This window comes from Sphaeramia orbicularis, chromosome 6 (assembly GCF_902148855.1).
Source record: "Sphaeramia orbicularis chromosome 6, fSphaOr1.1, whole genome shotgun sequence".
Taxonomy (NCBI): Eukaryota; Metazoa; Chordata; class Actinopteri; order Kurtiformes; family Apogonidae; genus Sphaeramia; species Sphaeramia orbicularis.
Window position 1 is genome coordinate 27,200,850 of NC_043962.1, and position 11,760 is coordinate 27,212,609.

The window sequence follows — 11,760 nt, forward strand, 5'->3', positions numbered from 1 at the left end:
GATCCTGGGATCAACGTCAGCTGAGAGGCTAAACTCTGAGGGTGGGGCTAACCCAGTCAGAGCCAGACGGAGCCAATCAGATCAGAAAGGGCAAGAACCTGTCAGTGAGGTCAGAGATCAGGGTCAGAAATGAATTTAGGAGATTATTTTTGGTCACTACATATTTCACCTTCACAGTCATTTTTGCATGCAATCAAAATGCAACTGTCAAAATGTCTGGTCATTTTTTGTTCAAGGTCAAAACATTGTAGTGGTCTGTATCTCCATACTTTATTAATGTATTGTCCACTTTGTAGTATCTTTGTACATAGTATTTCTTTTAATATAAAACATTCAAGTGTGTTGTGTTAGCTAAATCTTATTCTGGGTCTGAGCATGTACTTGGGCCTCTCAGCTCATTGGATTTATTCAATTAGTGTTAGGTCACTACTAATAAGGCCTGACAAGGGATTAGCTATCAAAGATTGGCTGTTCACCTTCTGCAGATTAACCCACTTCCCCCCGACACACTTGTCCCAGCATGTGTAGACACTCACACAAATGCACAGACAACACTTTAAAGAGCATGTCTGCAAATATCTTCAGGGTTGCTGTGATGAAAGCATGCCTCCTTCCATTAGAATTGTTTTGGTTAGTGCAGATTTGTGGGGGTTTTGCATTGTCACAGAAAAGTGGGGGGGGGGGGGGGGTGCAGAAGTGTTTGAGGACTGAAGTCTGCCTGAGGGAAAAATTAACCCATAAAGACCCAGTGTGACTTTTGCAGCAGTTCCCAAAGGATTTTTTTTTGTCTGTTTAACTTTTCCTGGTTTATCATAATTCATTATAATGTTATTCTGTGCATTTTGCATTTTTTTCAGTGAAAATCTTGTATTTTCTTACATTTAATTCACTGATCATGTAGATGTTCATTAAAGCTCAGAGTAAATTCAAAGGTTATTATATCAGCAACAAAGAAAACTGAAGAAAAAGTGACTTTTACAGTCAAATATATCATTAATTGAATATAAACACAGTGTCTCCATCCACTGTCATTGGTCCAACTCCGAGGGTTTTACTGGTGAATCAGTGTCATAGAAGATGACAGTGTTTCCACGGTAACTACAGAGCCTCTGAACATCCAAATGAGTCATATCTGATGACCATGAAAAGATGACAAACTGGATTTTACACCAATTATTTACATGTATTGATAGGATTAGTGGATCAACAGGTATTAAACATTTTAGATCAGTAGATGGTTTTGATCGGCGGTTGCTGTTTGGGTCTTTATGGGTTAAAGTTACTGTTTAGTGTGACCTCTGACCTCATGACAAGAAGCAGTACAAACAGTTAGAAACATGTTACATGTGTTGAATGAAACCTGGTATAAAATACCAGAAAATTCATACAATGAATCTCATATTGTCTGATCAAATGGGTTAAAGCCATTAAATGCAAAGGGTCTGTATGGGTTAAAGAGTACACAGAGATGAGCATTCCTCAAGTGATACACAATTATAAAGATGGTATAATAAACAATAGAAGCTAACAGACAAAACAGGGGTATTTATGATGTGTTATGATGTGAAGGAAGAGCTTCAATGGAAAGATTTGGATCGACTAATGCCACCATTACAAGTACAGAGTATCTAAACTGCTCTGCTGTGTTTTTTCTTGTGCTGCAGTTTGAGCTGACCACTGGATGTCAGCAGAGATGCAGTTAAAAAGATTACACGGACATTATAACAGATGATTGACAGGCAACAGTTGGCGAAGACAATAACATAATTCGAGCAACTGGTTTTGCAGGATTGTGTGTTTTTCTCTGTTAATGGCTTCACTTGAAAATAACCCCTAAAGACCCAAACAGCCACTGTTGAAAAAAACTAACTAGTCATATAGCTTGTGTAATACCTGTTGATCCACTAATACTACCAATCCATGTAAATAATTGGTGTAAAATACAGTTATTAATCTTTTCACGGTCATCAGATATCACCCATTTGGATGTTCAGAAGCTCCGTAGTTACCGTGGAAACATTGTCATCTTCTACCACATTGATTCACCAGTAAAACCCATGGAGTTTGATCAGTGACAGTAGATGGAAACACTTGTTTTATGCTCAGTTATATATTTTACAGAAAAAGTCACTTGTTCTTCAGTTTTGTCCATTTTTGACAGAATAACCCTCAATTTCAGTCTGAGCTTTAATGAACATTTATATGATCAGTGAATTAACTATCGGAAAAAGTCAGATTTTTACTGAAAAAAAAAAAAAAACAAAATTCAGAGGATAATAACACGGTAAAGGGAGATGAATCCCTTAAGAAAGTTTCAATACGGTGAAAAATTCATTTGGGAATGGCCACAAAAGGAACACTGGGTCTTTATGGGTTTGGTTGAAGAATATCACACAGAAGAAATGAGACAGGCCATGTAGAGATTTATGCAGACTTACAACACAAACTAAGCATTTAGATATGTTAAACTCTCAGAACATGTAGGTGGGAATGTAAACATTTCATAGGAACAGAAAAGTGTATATTACACAGTGCAGTAAAAAAAAAAAAAAAGTTAAATGTTGTATTATGTGTCCTAACTCTTTTCTATTTCACAGAGTTTGCTTGTTGTTGAATTTCTGTTGCACATAGATCCATATGAGATTAGGTGTAACTCCAGTTCACTTCCCCTGAGAGAAAAAAGCAGATTGGGTGCAAATGGGTGTGAGAGCAACATTTTCTTCTCTGTCAGTATTTATCTGGGAAGCATCTCTGGATTGTGAAGCCTGTTCACCAAATGGCTGCCTTAAAATGTGATGCTACATTGAAAACGCTGCAGATGCTTAAGTGAATACAAGTCCAATCCCTCCTCCCTTTTCAAAGCTTCCACTACTTTATCAAAGTCTACAATCAGCCCTCTTATCTGCCGGCCTGGAAGTACCACATTAACCAGAGGGATGGTGTTTATGTTGAAAGCTGTAAAGCAAACAGAGTAAGTCTTATGGGAAAGCTTTGTAATTGTGGTTATTATAGGCTAACTGGCATGAGTCATCTGAGCTTTTGTTTGCTGTACGCAGAGAGGGGTAGAGGATCTTAATTCAAATCAGGTGTCTGAATGTGTGAGTTCACACTGTTTCATTTTCTAAGCTTTTTTTTTTTTTTTCTCGCAGTAGCCTGTCTCTGAGTTTTACCCCAACAGTAAACAACCTGGCACTGAAATAGTGATGAGGCGCTCTCCGCTCTGTTATGTCCATTAGGAAAACACCTGGATGTCCTATCATCACACCACAAATTCTTCAACAAGACAACGAAAGCATAGAGGCTTGTCTCCGGACTGTTGCTTTCATGGGTGTACTCAAAGAAGAACATCTCTGGAATAATAAACAGAGCAGAGAGGAGCAGGACAACAACATGAGGGAAGAGCCCATGGTTGTGGAGACATTGGTGTGGGGGGGTGGGGGGGCTGAGCACAGTGGGATGCACACTGGGACTGTTTCCAGAGCAGTGAAACATGACTACTTATGTTTACCCCCGCCCTCTCCCTGCCTGCACACACACATACCCCATATTTATACTACTTTAGGGGACATTGTATTGACTTACATTCATTCCCAGGAACCTTAACCTAACCTTAACCTCTAAACAAGCCTTAGTCATAAAATTTAACGATTTACATTATAGGTACCTGTATTTTGTTCCTTGAAGGCAGCAGTGTCCTTAGATGTGATTGGTGTTGTAAACAGTCCCCATCTTTAAGTCATATATCACTAAACACACACTCACACACTTGTGGCTGCTTCAGCATGGCTCCTCTCCAGTCTCCAGACCAGGTTTTAGCTGATTACCAAAACGAGGGTCCTTGGGAATCAACGCCACTGAGTACTGCTGGGTGGAGAGATTTTTTTTTTTTTTTTTCTATCAAAAAGAGGGAAAACTGGAGAAGAAAAGACGCACAGCCATCCTCCTGAGAGAACGCACACCTGAACTTTTTTTGTACGCATGTCCATCTCGGGAGCGCACGGATACGCTGTTTTTGCCAAACAACCGCCAAACTTCAACGCTCTTTGAGATCATGGATTGAACGTGTGTGTGGTATAGACAACATGAGTCCCCGGGGGTGAATGTGAAGAGTGTGACTGCAGAGAAGTGACGCCCTGCCTGCATCCAGATGTTCCATGTACCCTGTGCGCTCTCGGATAAGGTCTGCCCTGGAGTAACGGGGAAACTTTGAGAGCAAGGATCGAGTACAAGAGACAAATGCCATGCTTTTTGGGTAAAATGTTTGGACTTTAACCCAGGCTTTGAGTCTTTTTGTTTTTTTTGTTTTTTTTTTTTTTTGCATCATGACAATGGAGAGCGGCAAAGTGAGGACGCGCATGCTGCTGTGGGTATTTGCGCTCTGTGTGCACGGACAGCCTTTTGCAAACCACAACAACGGTAATAAGTTTCAAGAGTTCTATGGTTCTGTTATCCATCAACCTGTCAGCCTTTGAAATCTGTGCAGATTGCGTCATTTTTAAAGTTTTTTTCTTATCATTTAATTTATATATTGGCGCAGCATCTGGCAGCCACTATGGAACACAATACTGAAGTGGAGGTGAAGTATAAAGTAACATAAAATGTGAACGTTATAGGAGCCAATAATAGCGTCAGATGCACATGTGTTTCTTAAATGTTTTAGTTCAAACTGCCGTTAACCCTTTCATGCATGAATTATGAAAACCTTAATCAAGATTTTTTTTTTTTTTTCTGAGTGTTTTTATTCCTCTTTAGGCAAAAAAAAAAAAAAGCAAAAAACAATGTGATTGAATTTTTTTATGAACTTATTTTTCAAGAAGTTACAAAAATGTCCACTTAGCTGGACACTATGCGTTTCATTTTTGAAGTGACATACTGTGTGAAAACTATGAAATAAATACATGTTTAATGCTGCTAATCTGATGTTTTCTCACATTTTAACATACTATAATACTAGTTAATACACACTCAGATAATATGTAAAAAAAACCCAACATATTTTTGTGAAAGAAAAAGAACAGTTAATTACAGTCTAATAATAATTAGCAATTGATTTATACACAAGTATGTTACTGCAGATCAGGTTTATCAAGAACAGGAAAGTTACAGTAATGGTATGAATGTCAGTGTATGGGATGATGCATAAGCATCCACTGTGTTGGTTGATATGCAAGTAAAACAACAAAATCCATGAATATACAAGAGAACAGCTGTAGAATAGCTGTCCACTGTAGTGACCACTATGCATGAAAGGGTTAAAGACCACCACAAGTTGTAATGTATGTCTGCAAAGGATATGAGTCTATGGAAAAGACATCTCTGAAATTAATCTCCTCAAACAAAAGGGCTTCAGGCTGTCCTCTCAAATGTGATGTTTTTATATATCACATATATGATATATAGGCTATTAATATAATACTGTAGATGTAAAGTGCTGATAACTTAAAAAAAAAAAAAAAAAGATGGTCATAAATTCAATGTGGAAACTTTTTCATAAAGAATTTTCACTTTTTACTATTGAGATAAACTACATCATTGTTAACAGATACATTGTTAAAATACACTGTTGTTCATAAAAGTGATTTATTCTTGACAGATAAAGTGTAACTGGGACTCAGTATATAATCACTGTACCCGGTCAAAGGTCATTACTGATGTGTATAAATAGGAATAAAAAGAACAATGTGTCTGAAAACAAAACTATTCCAACTTTACGGGCAACAGTTACGTTCTGTACAGCATGAAACTGCATGAAACTCATGTCAGCCTATCGGTGCTGTATACGTCAAGGTAAAGCCAATGTCAGTAATCACACATTTGTCATGTTTTAAGGCATCCATGCGAAATAATGAAAATCTTCATTCTTATTCTCCCATAGCCTAGAGCAGGGGTGCCAAAAGGGTTCAGTCTGGACCCTGGAGTGAATTTACAAAGTGTAAAAATTACACTACAGATATTAACAATCAAACTCATTTTAGTTCAGGCGCCTCAAGTGGGTCGGACCAATAAAATAATAGCACATAAACCTATAAATGTGCATAAAAAGTGCAAAAAAAAAAGTAAAATTGCATGAAATTGTGTACATTTGCAAAAATGTCTGCCTGTTACTGAATGTTTTTTGCTTTTGTAAATCCACTGTGATCTGTGAGTTGTAATACACATGTGGAAATGATAAACTGAGGCATAATATTGTTAAAAATAAACTTATTTCAGATTGTTTGTAGCTGTTCTCATGAGTCACATTTTTTGTGAAAGGATGGTTTCTAAATATGAACATTTTAGTAATATAATTTTACTTTATTGCATTAAAACAAAGAAATCAGAGTTGTCATTATTTATAGCTTTATTTATGTTATTATTTTACTGGTCCAGCCCACTTGAGATCAAACTGGGCTGAATGTGGCCCCTGAAGTAAAATGAGTTTGACACCCCTGGCCTAGAGACTACAGTGCTGTCTTCTCTCATACGTGGATTGATGTACTATGGTTGTGTGTGTGATTCTCAGAGGTGTCTTCTTTCCTCTCTGATCCAGTGATTGACCTCCTGGCAGCTCTAAACATGTCCCACCCTGTAAGCGGCGTGTCCAGACTGCAGAGTCCCAGTGGCGTGATGTATAAAATACGCTCCAGAGCCCCATACCTGACTCTTCCTCATGAATATTCCCACTTCCTCTGTTCCAACCTTCAGGGCAGCATGGGGTTGCATTTGGTGGGCCATCAAGCATCAGGTTCCAGCGCCACCCTTTTTTCTCTTTCCTCCTCATCTTCACCCATTCTACAAATCACCTCCTCCTCAAGCACTTTGAGATTAGACTATTCTCGAGGAGGATCTCAGGACCTTGCCAGCTTGCACTTCTCTGGGCGAAACCCCTTTTCCAGGGATGAATGGGTGCAGTTGGCTGTGAGCATAGAGCCTGATAAACTGACATTCTTTGTAGACTGTCAAGAAGCTGTGGTTTTACCAATAAAAAACGATGCAAGAATCAACCTGGAACTGCCTCAAGATGTTGTTGCCGCACTTGCCAGCACCCCTGGAAAGAAAGAAAGCAAATTTAGTGTGAGTTTTCTATTTTTTAACATGCTGGATCTATCACATAATGAAAGCAAACTCAGTGACACCACACCTTTACTGGTTGATTTACAGTTGAAAAAGTTTTTGCTGTCTTTAGGTCAGTAAGTATCATCAGGCATATAACCCTCATCCTCAGTTTCCTGGAATGACATATATGAAGCTATACTGTATAACTTACTGTTATACACGATCATGAAACATCTCATAATTGCTTGAATGAATTCCAGTTATTCCATATTTGTGACTACATTGTATGTCCCCTCTCTGCATACAATATTAAGTAGTGTGTAAACATATGTTTGTTTCTTTCTGAATGCAGGGATATCTGAAAACAGCTGAGATTTCCATAAGAGGCTATCTAAAGCGACCATGGCATTGTGACAATGTAACAGGTAATAGAAGTTTTATTTAGATTATGCTTTGTTTCAAAGGCATAAAGTTATGTGCACTTTAATTTTAAAAAATGTGGATAAGTATCTTTCTGATCCTTGATTGACCCTATATATAAGGCAGCATTTCAAAGTATCACTTGATTTACATCCGCTATGGAATTTAAGGCACTGCATAAGAGAAGTTGGAGTGTCAAATTAACTCAGTGACTAGAGCAAAATTTTGTTACTTTGTATAGCATCCTGAACAGTGAGAAGCTTCACTCATTCTCACGCAAAGACAAACTCAGATGTGGGACCCCCATGGTTTATACGCATTAGATCATATCACAGCCCTTCAGGCACAAAGTCCCCCAAACAGTTTGTTTATTGTCCCTCAGTGAGGGGGCTGGATTTTGACAGTGTTTTCCAGGAAGTTTGTGTAAGCTCTAATTATGTTCTTTAATTCATTCAAGATTTATTCATGCATTGTTGTCTTTCTCACTCCAGTTTCCCCCTAAAATATTCCTTTCTCTTTCAGATACTCTGTCTCAGAACACAGACGTCCTTAACCCAGATCATGAAACAGAAAGCACTCGACTCCTGCAGCAGGATGATTCCCCCACTAAACCTCAAATAAGGCACAGGCCCCACGACCAAACAAGCCATTACCCTCAGGATGTCCAGAGTGACCAGCAGCACAGGGGCCTGGTCCTGGGACCTCCAGGATCTCCTCAAGGGACTAGATCTGGTCCCCAGGCACAAAGAGACGACAAGCTGAGGAAGTTAGAGAAGAGGTTGGATGAGATGGCACGTATGCTGGACATGGTCAAAGCTCAGGTATTGGACAATGCATTTCTGAGTTTTTATAATGAAATATGTACTTGACTGTGACATGACATTGTACTTTTTTTTTTTTTTTTGACAGAATTCAGACCTTCAGTCTCGTGTAAAGTACCTGGAGGGATGTGAGTGTGTGAGGAGGAGATGTGTGTGGGAGGGTCGTGAGGTGGATGATGGACAACACTGGCAGATCGACGTCAACACTATCTGCACATGTGCATCTGGGAAGGTCACATGCCAGTCAAACATCAGAGGTAAAAGTAACTCAACATCCCTCCATATGTCAACCTTGTCTGGCTATTTTTCCATCTATTGTGGTTTTATTTGCTGTCTTTCTTTGCAAAATTAAATCTGCATGATTAAATCAGCAACACTAACACACATTAAACTAATGATGTAGATAGTTTGCAGATGGGCGTCCCTGTCTCAGACCCCTGTCTGTCTAGCCCATGTCAAAACGGGGGTGTATGTTTCGGCTTGACCTCTGACCCTGCAGGGTTTCACTGCTCCTGTCCCCCCAACACAGAGGGACCAATGTGTCACAGACAGCTGAGAAAGGTACTATTGTGCCAGGCAAGAGTATTGGGCCTAGAAAACTAGAAAAAAATGTATTGGTGCACAACATTTTGAGTTCATTTCCTGTTGTGTAAATGTTTTTGCCTTGCATCATGTCTCTGTTTTTCTTCTCCAATATACTGGAGATCTTTCATTTGTTTTAGTTTGTAAAACCTGTCTTATTGTATGTTTGGTTACCTGGCAGGTCTCCAGAGCTTTTCAGATGGTTGAGGTGGGTTAAGTGTTGTACCGCTGTAGTTTTATTATAGAGTTCGTAGATGTTTGTTTTCAGTTTATGTTTGGCTTCCTTTTTCACAAATTCTACAGAGCTCCATGCTTTTTCAGTAGTGGTAGTTGTTTAGTTTGGTCCTGTGCTTGACTGGTCTTGTGGTCTTGGCCTGCTGGATTGGGTGAGCCCAATAGTAGTGCTGTGCTTTACATGTGTCCTCTGTCAGTTTTCCCCTTGGAATTAGAGTGGGGTTTAAGGCTGGGTAAGAGGGCCTGTGTCTCCCCACTTCCCACTTCTAGGTTTGTTGGGTCTCCAAACCAGAGAACAGCTGTGAAGGTGTACAGCCACTTCAACTTCGCTGGGCTTTCAATCCCACCTCTCTCCTCTGTGAGGACAAGTACTACTGCACTGGAAACACCAGCAACAGCTTTGCTTCCTTTAAAGCCTGCAGGGACCAGTGCATGCTGGGAGCGTGCTGCCACCGCAGCCTTAAAGAGGGTCAGTACAGTTGACATGGACACTTGCTCAACACGATTCCAGTACGTTTGTTGAGGAAGCTTGGAACAGTAATATAGACTTTTACCTTACAGAGCAAGAAGATCACAAGGGAAATTTTAAAAAAGACCAAGGTTTCACAAGAGTAGACTGCGTTGAGGATCCAGATTTTGTTTACACATGTGCTTATCTTACTTTGTTGGAGTGCCAAAATCTGGCGAAGGACCAAATTGGACTGACACAAATTATGAGCTTTTCTCCTGGGATGAAATGCTCCGATGTGAACTGTGGTGGAGGCAGTGGATGTTTTTCTCCTCACAAGTTATGGAAACATGGAAAGAGGATGGGGCAAAGCTCTGAAGAGCCCAAATGTACAGAAGGTGACAAAGGTGACTGTGTGTGCCCGCATCTAACCCAACGCAAAGAGATTAGAGACCTCACACTGAGAGAGAGGAGTTTGTACCAAAGAGCTATCAGAAAACTCTATTCGAGTCCAGGTAAGACTGGGAATCTACTTGTGCCCATTTCTTCTTTTTAAATGTGACTGTTTTCTTATTTTCTAGGTGTGTTTATGTGTCTGTACATGCTTTGTTATAGCTGTGTGGAAGGTCTTTGCCCTCCTGAGAGCTGAGTACTCTCCTCAAGCCGGTGATCCAGTCTTCTTTCTCCCTTGGCACCGATACTTTCTGCAACTTGTGGAGCAAAACTTGCAGTCAGTGTCATCATGCAAAGTTTCCCTCCCATATTTTGAGTGGACAGTAGACACTGGATCAATGCTGTCATCAGCTGCTTGGCAGGCTGGGATGTTTGGAGGAGATGGTGATCCTGGCTCTGGCTGCATCTTACATCACCCTTTCCAGGACTGGGCATCCCGTATCCACTGGTCCCCTTGTCTCAGACGAGGCTTTAACTCTTCGGTTTGTCTATTTTTTCTATTTGACAGCAACTCTAAATGCAGTTGTTGCTGTGTTTGAGCTGTATGATTGGTAACTGATTTTCCACTGCTTCCATCAGGTGTGGCTGCCAGATGCTGTGACAATGCAGCAGACTATAAACCAGGCTGACTTCCAGTTGTTCTCCCAGTCTCTGCAGACCTTCTCTGGGCTTTTTAGACTGTGGGTTGGGGGTCACATGGCTTCACCTCTGGCTGCTTATGACCCTTTATACCTCTCACACATGGCATTTATGGACAAGCTATGGATGCAGTGGCAAGAGAAACATCAGCATATATCAGAAACATACACATCTAGAGATAAGTATGATCAGAGAAACAATGTTTTCCCTTCCAGACAGAGGTATATGAAAATGAAGCCTTTTGATGTTGCTCCAGATGATGTGATGTCTTCCCAACTGCAGATGTGTGTATTGTATGTGCCCATAACCATTGGTGCCCCTTGCAATATGACATCATTACAAACACACTCACAAGGAAGTCAAAGTATTGAGAAGTATCCGAAATATCATACACACACTTTTGTCAAACACAAGTTACATCACAATAGATTTATTGGCAACAGCTTTGACAGCAGTGGCTTCAACCAGCTGGGATTTGACCGTGACGGCTATGACAAGAGTGGATGGGACAAATGGGGCTACGGCAAAGACGGTTTTAACCGTGACTTAATTGATAGAGATGGATATGACATATATGGCTTCAACCGTTATGGCTTCAACCGGTCCAGTATGACCTGGTATGGTATGAGTTGGGCTGAGCTGTTACATGAACCAAAAAGGAAAAAGCATGATGGAGATGAGGAGAAGAATGAAAAAACTGTCAGAGACAAGATCATGAGAGAGCTGTTCAGTATCAAAGGCTACAGCGTCTACGGGTTCAATCCGTTTGGTTTGGATCGAGCTGGGTTTGATGCATTCGGCTTTCGCAGGGATGGATATGATAAAGATGGATGCAACTGGTTTTTCAATGGGCCACACTACCTGCGCTTCTATTTTCACACACAGCAGCAGCTCATGTCATCCAGTGACCAAGCTTTAAAACGAATCAGCCGCACCTGCCCTACAATCACCTCTCTTCCCAAACACTGGACTGTTCAGGATTGGATGATGTTTGACCCAGAGGAAAGCAATGCTCCACATCGGCAACCAGAGCAGGAATCAATAGTGGAAAACAAGCCAGGAAGTCTTAATAGTGCAGATGCTCTAAATAGAAGTAGAATATGGCTTCCAGTCACACCTGATCACAGG

The 11,760-nt window shown here is 40.4% G+C and overlaps 2 protein-coding genes across 4 annotated transcripts in view; both read left to right on the forward strand.

The window, feature by feature from the left end:
• Positions 1 to 3,810: 3,810 nt before the first annotated feature.
• The window catches only part of kcp (kielin cysteine rich BMP regulator), a 35,586-nt gene continuing 27,636 nt past the window's right edge, over positions 3,811 to 11,760 (forward strand). Inside the window, exons 1-6 of one of the 3 annotated variants that reach the window (XM_030136169.1) lie at positions 3,811 to 4,278; positions 4,311 to 4,416; positions 6,530 to 7,053; positions 7,388 to 7,460; positions 7,978 to 8,276; positions 8,365 to 8,533. In XM_030136169.1, the coding sequence (XP_029992029.1) occupies positions 4,323 to 4,416; positions 6,530 to 7,053; positions 7,388 to 7,460; positions 7,978 to 8,276; positions 8,365 to 8,533 (1,159 nt within the window). In that variant the 5' untranslated portion in view covers positions 3,811 to 4,278; positions 4,311 to 4,322. Of the gene's footprint in view, positions 4,417 to 6,529; positions 7,054 to 7,387; positions 7,461 to 7,977; positions 8,277 to 8,364; positions 8,534 to 11,760 lie in introns of all 3 variants that reach the window. The other 2 variants (XM_030136167.1, XM_030136170.1) reach the window with 2 other exon arrangements.
• LOC115420710 (uncharacterized) overlaps positions 9,074 to 11,760 on the forward strand; it is a 4,333-nt gene continuing 1,646 nt past the window's right edge. Inside the window, exons 1-4 of the mRNA XM_030136171.1 lie at positions 9,074 to 9,561; positions 9,654 to 10,055; positions 10,156 to 10,475; positions 10,573 to 11,759. Coding sequence (XP_029992031.1) covers positions 9,525 to 9,561; positions 9,654 to 10,055; positions 10,156 to 10,475; positions 10,573 to 11,759 — 1,946 coding nt within the window. The 5' untranslated portion in view covers positions 9,074 to 9,524. The remainder of the gene's footprint in view (positions 9,562 to 9,653; positions 10,056 to 10,155; positions 10,476 to 10,572; position 11,760) is intronic.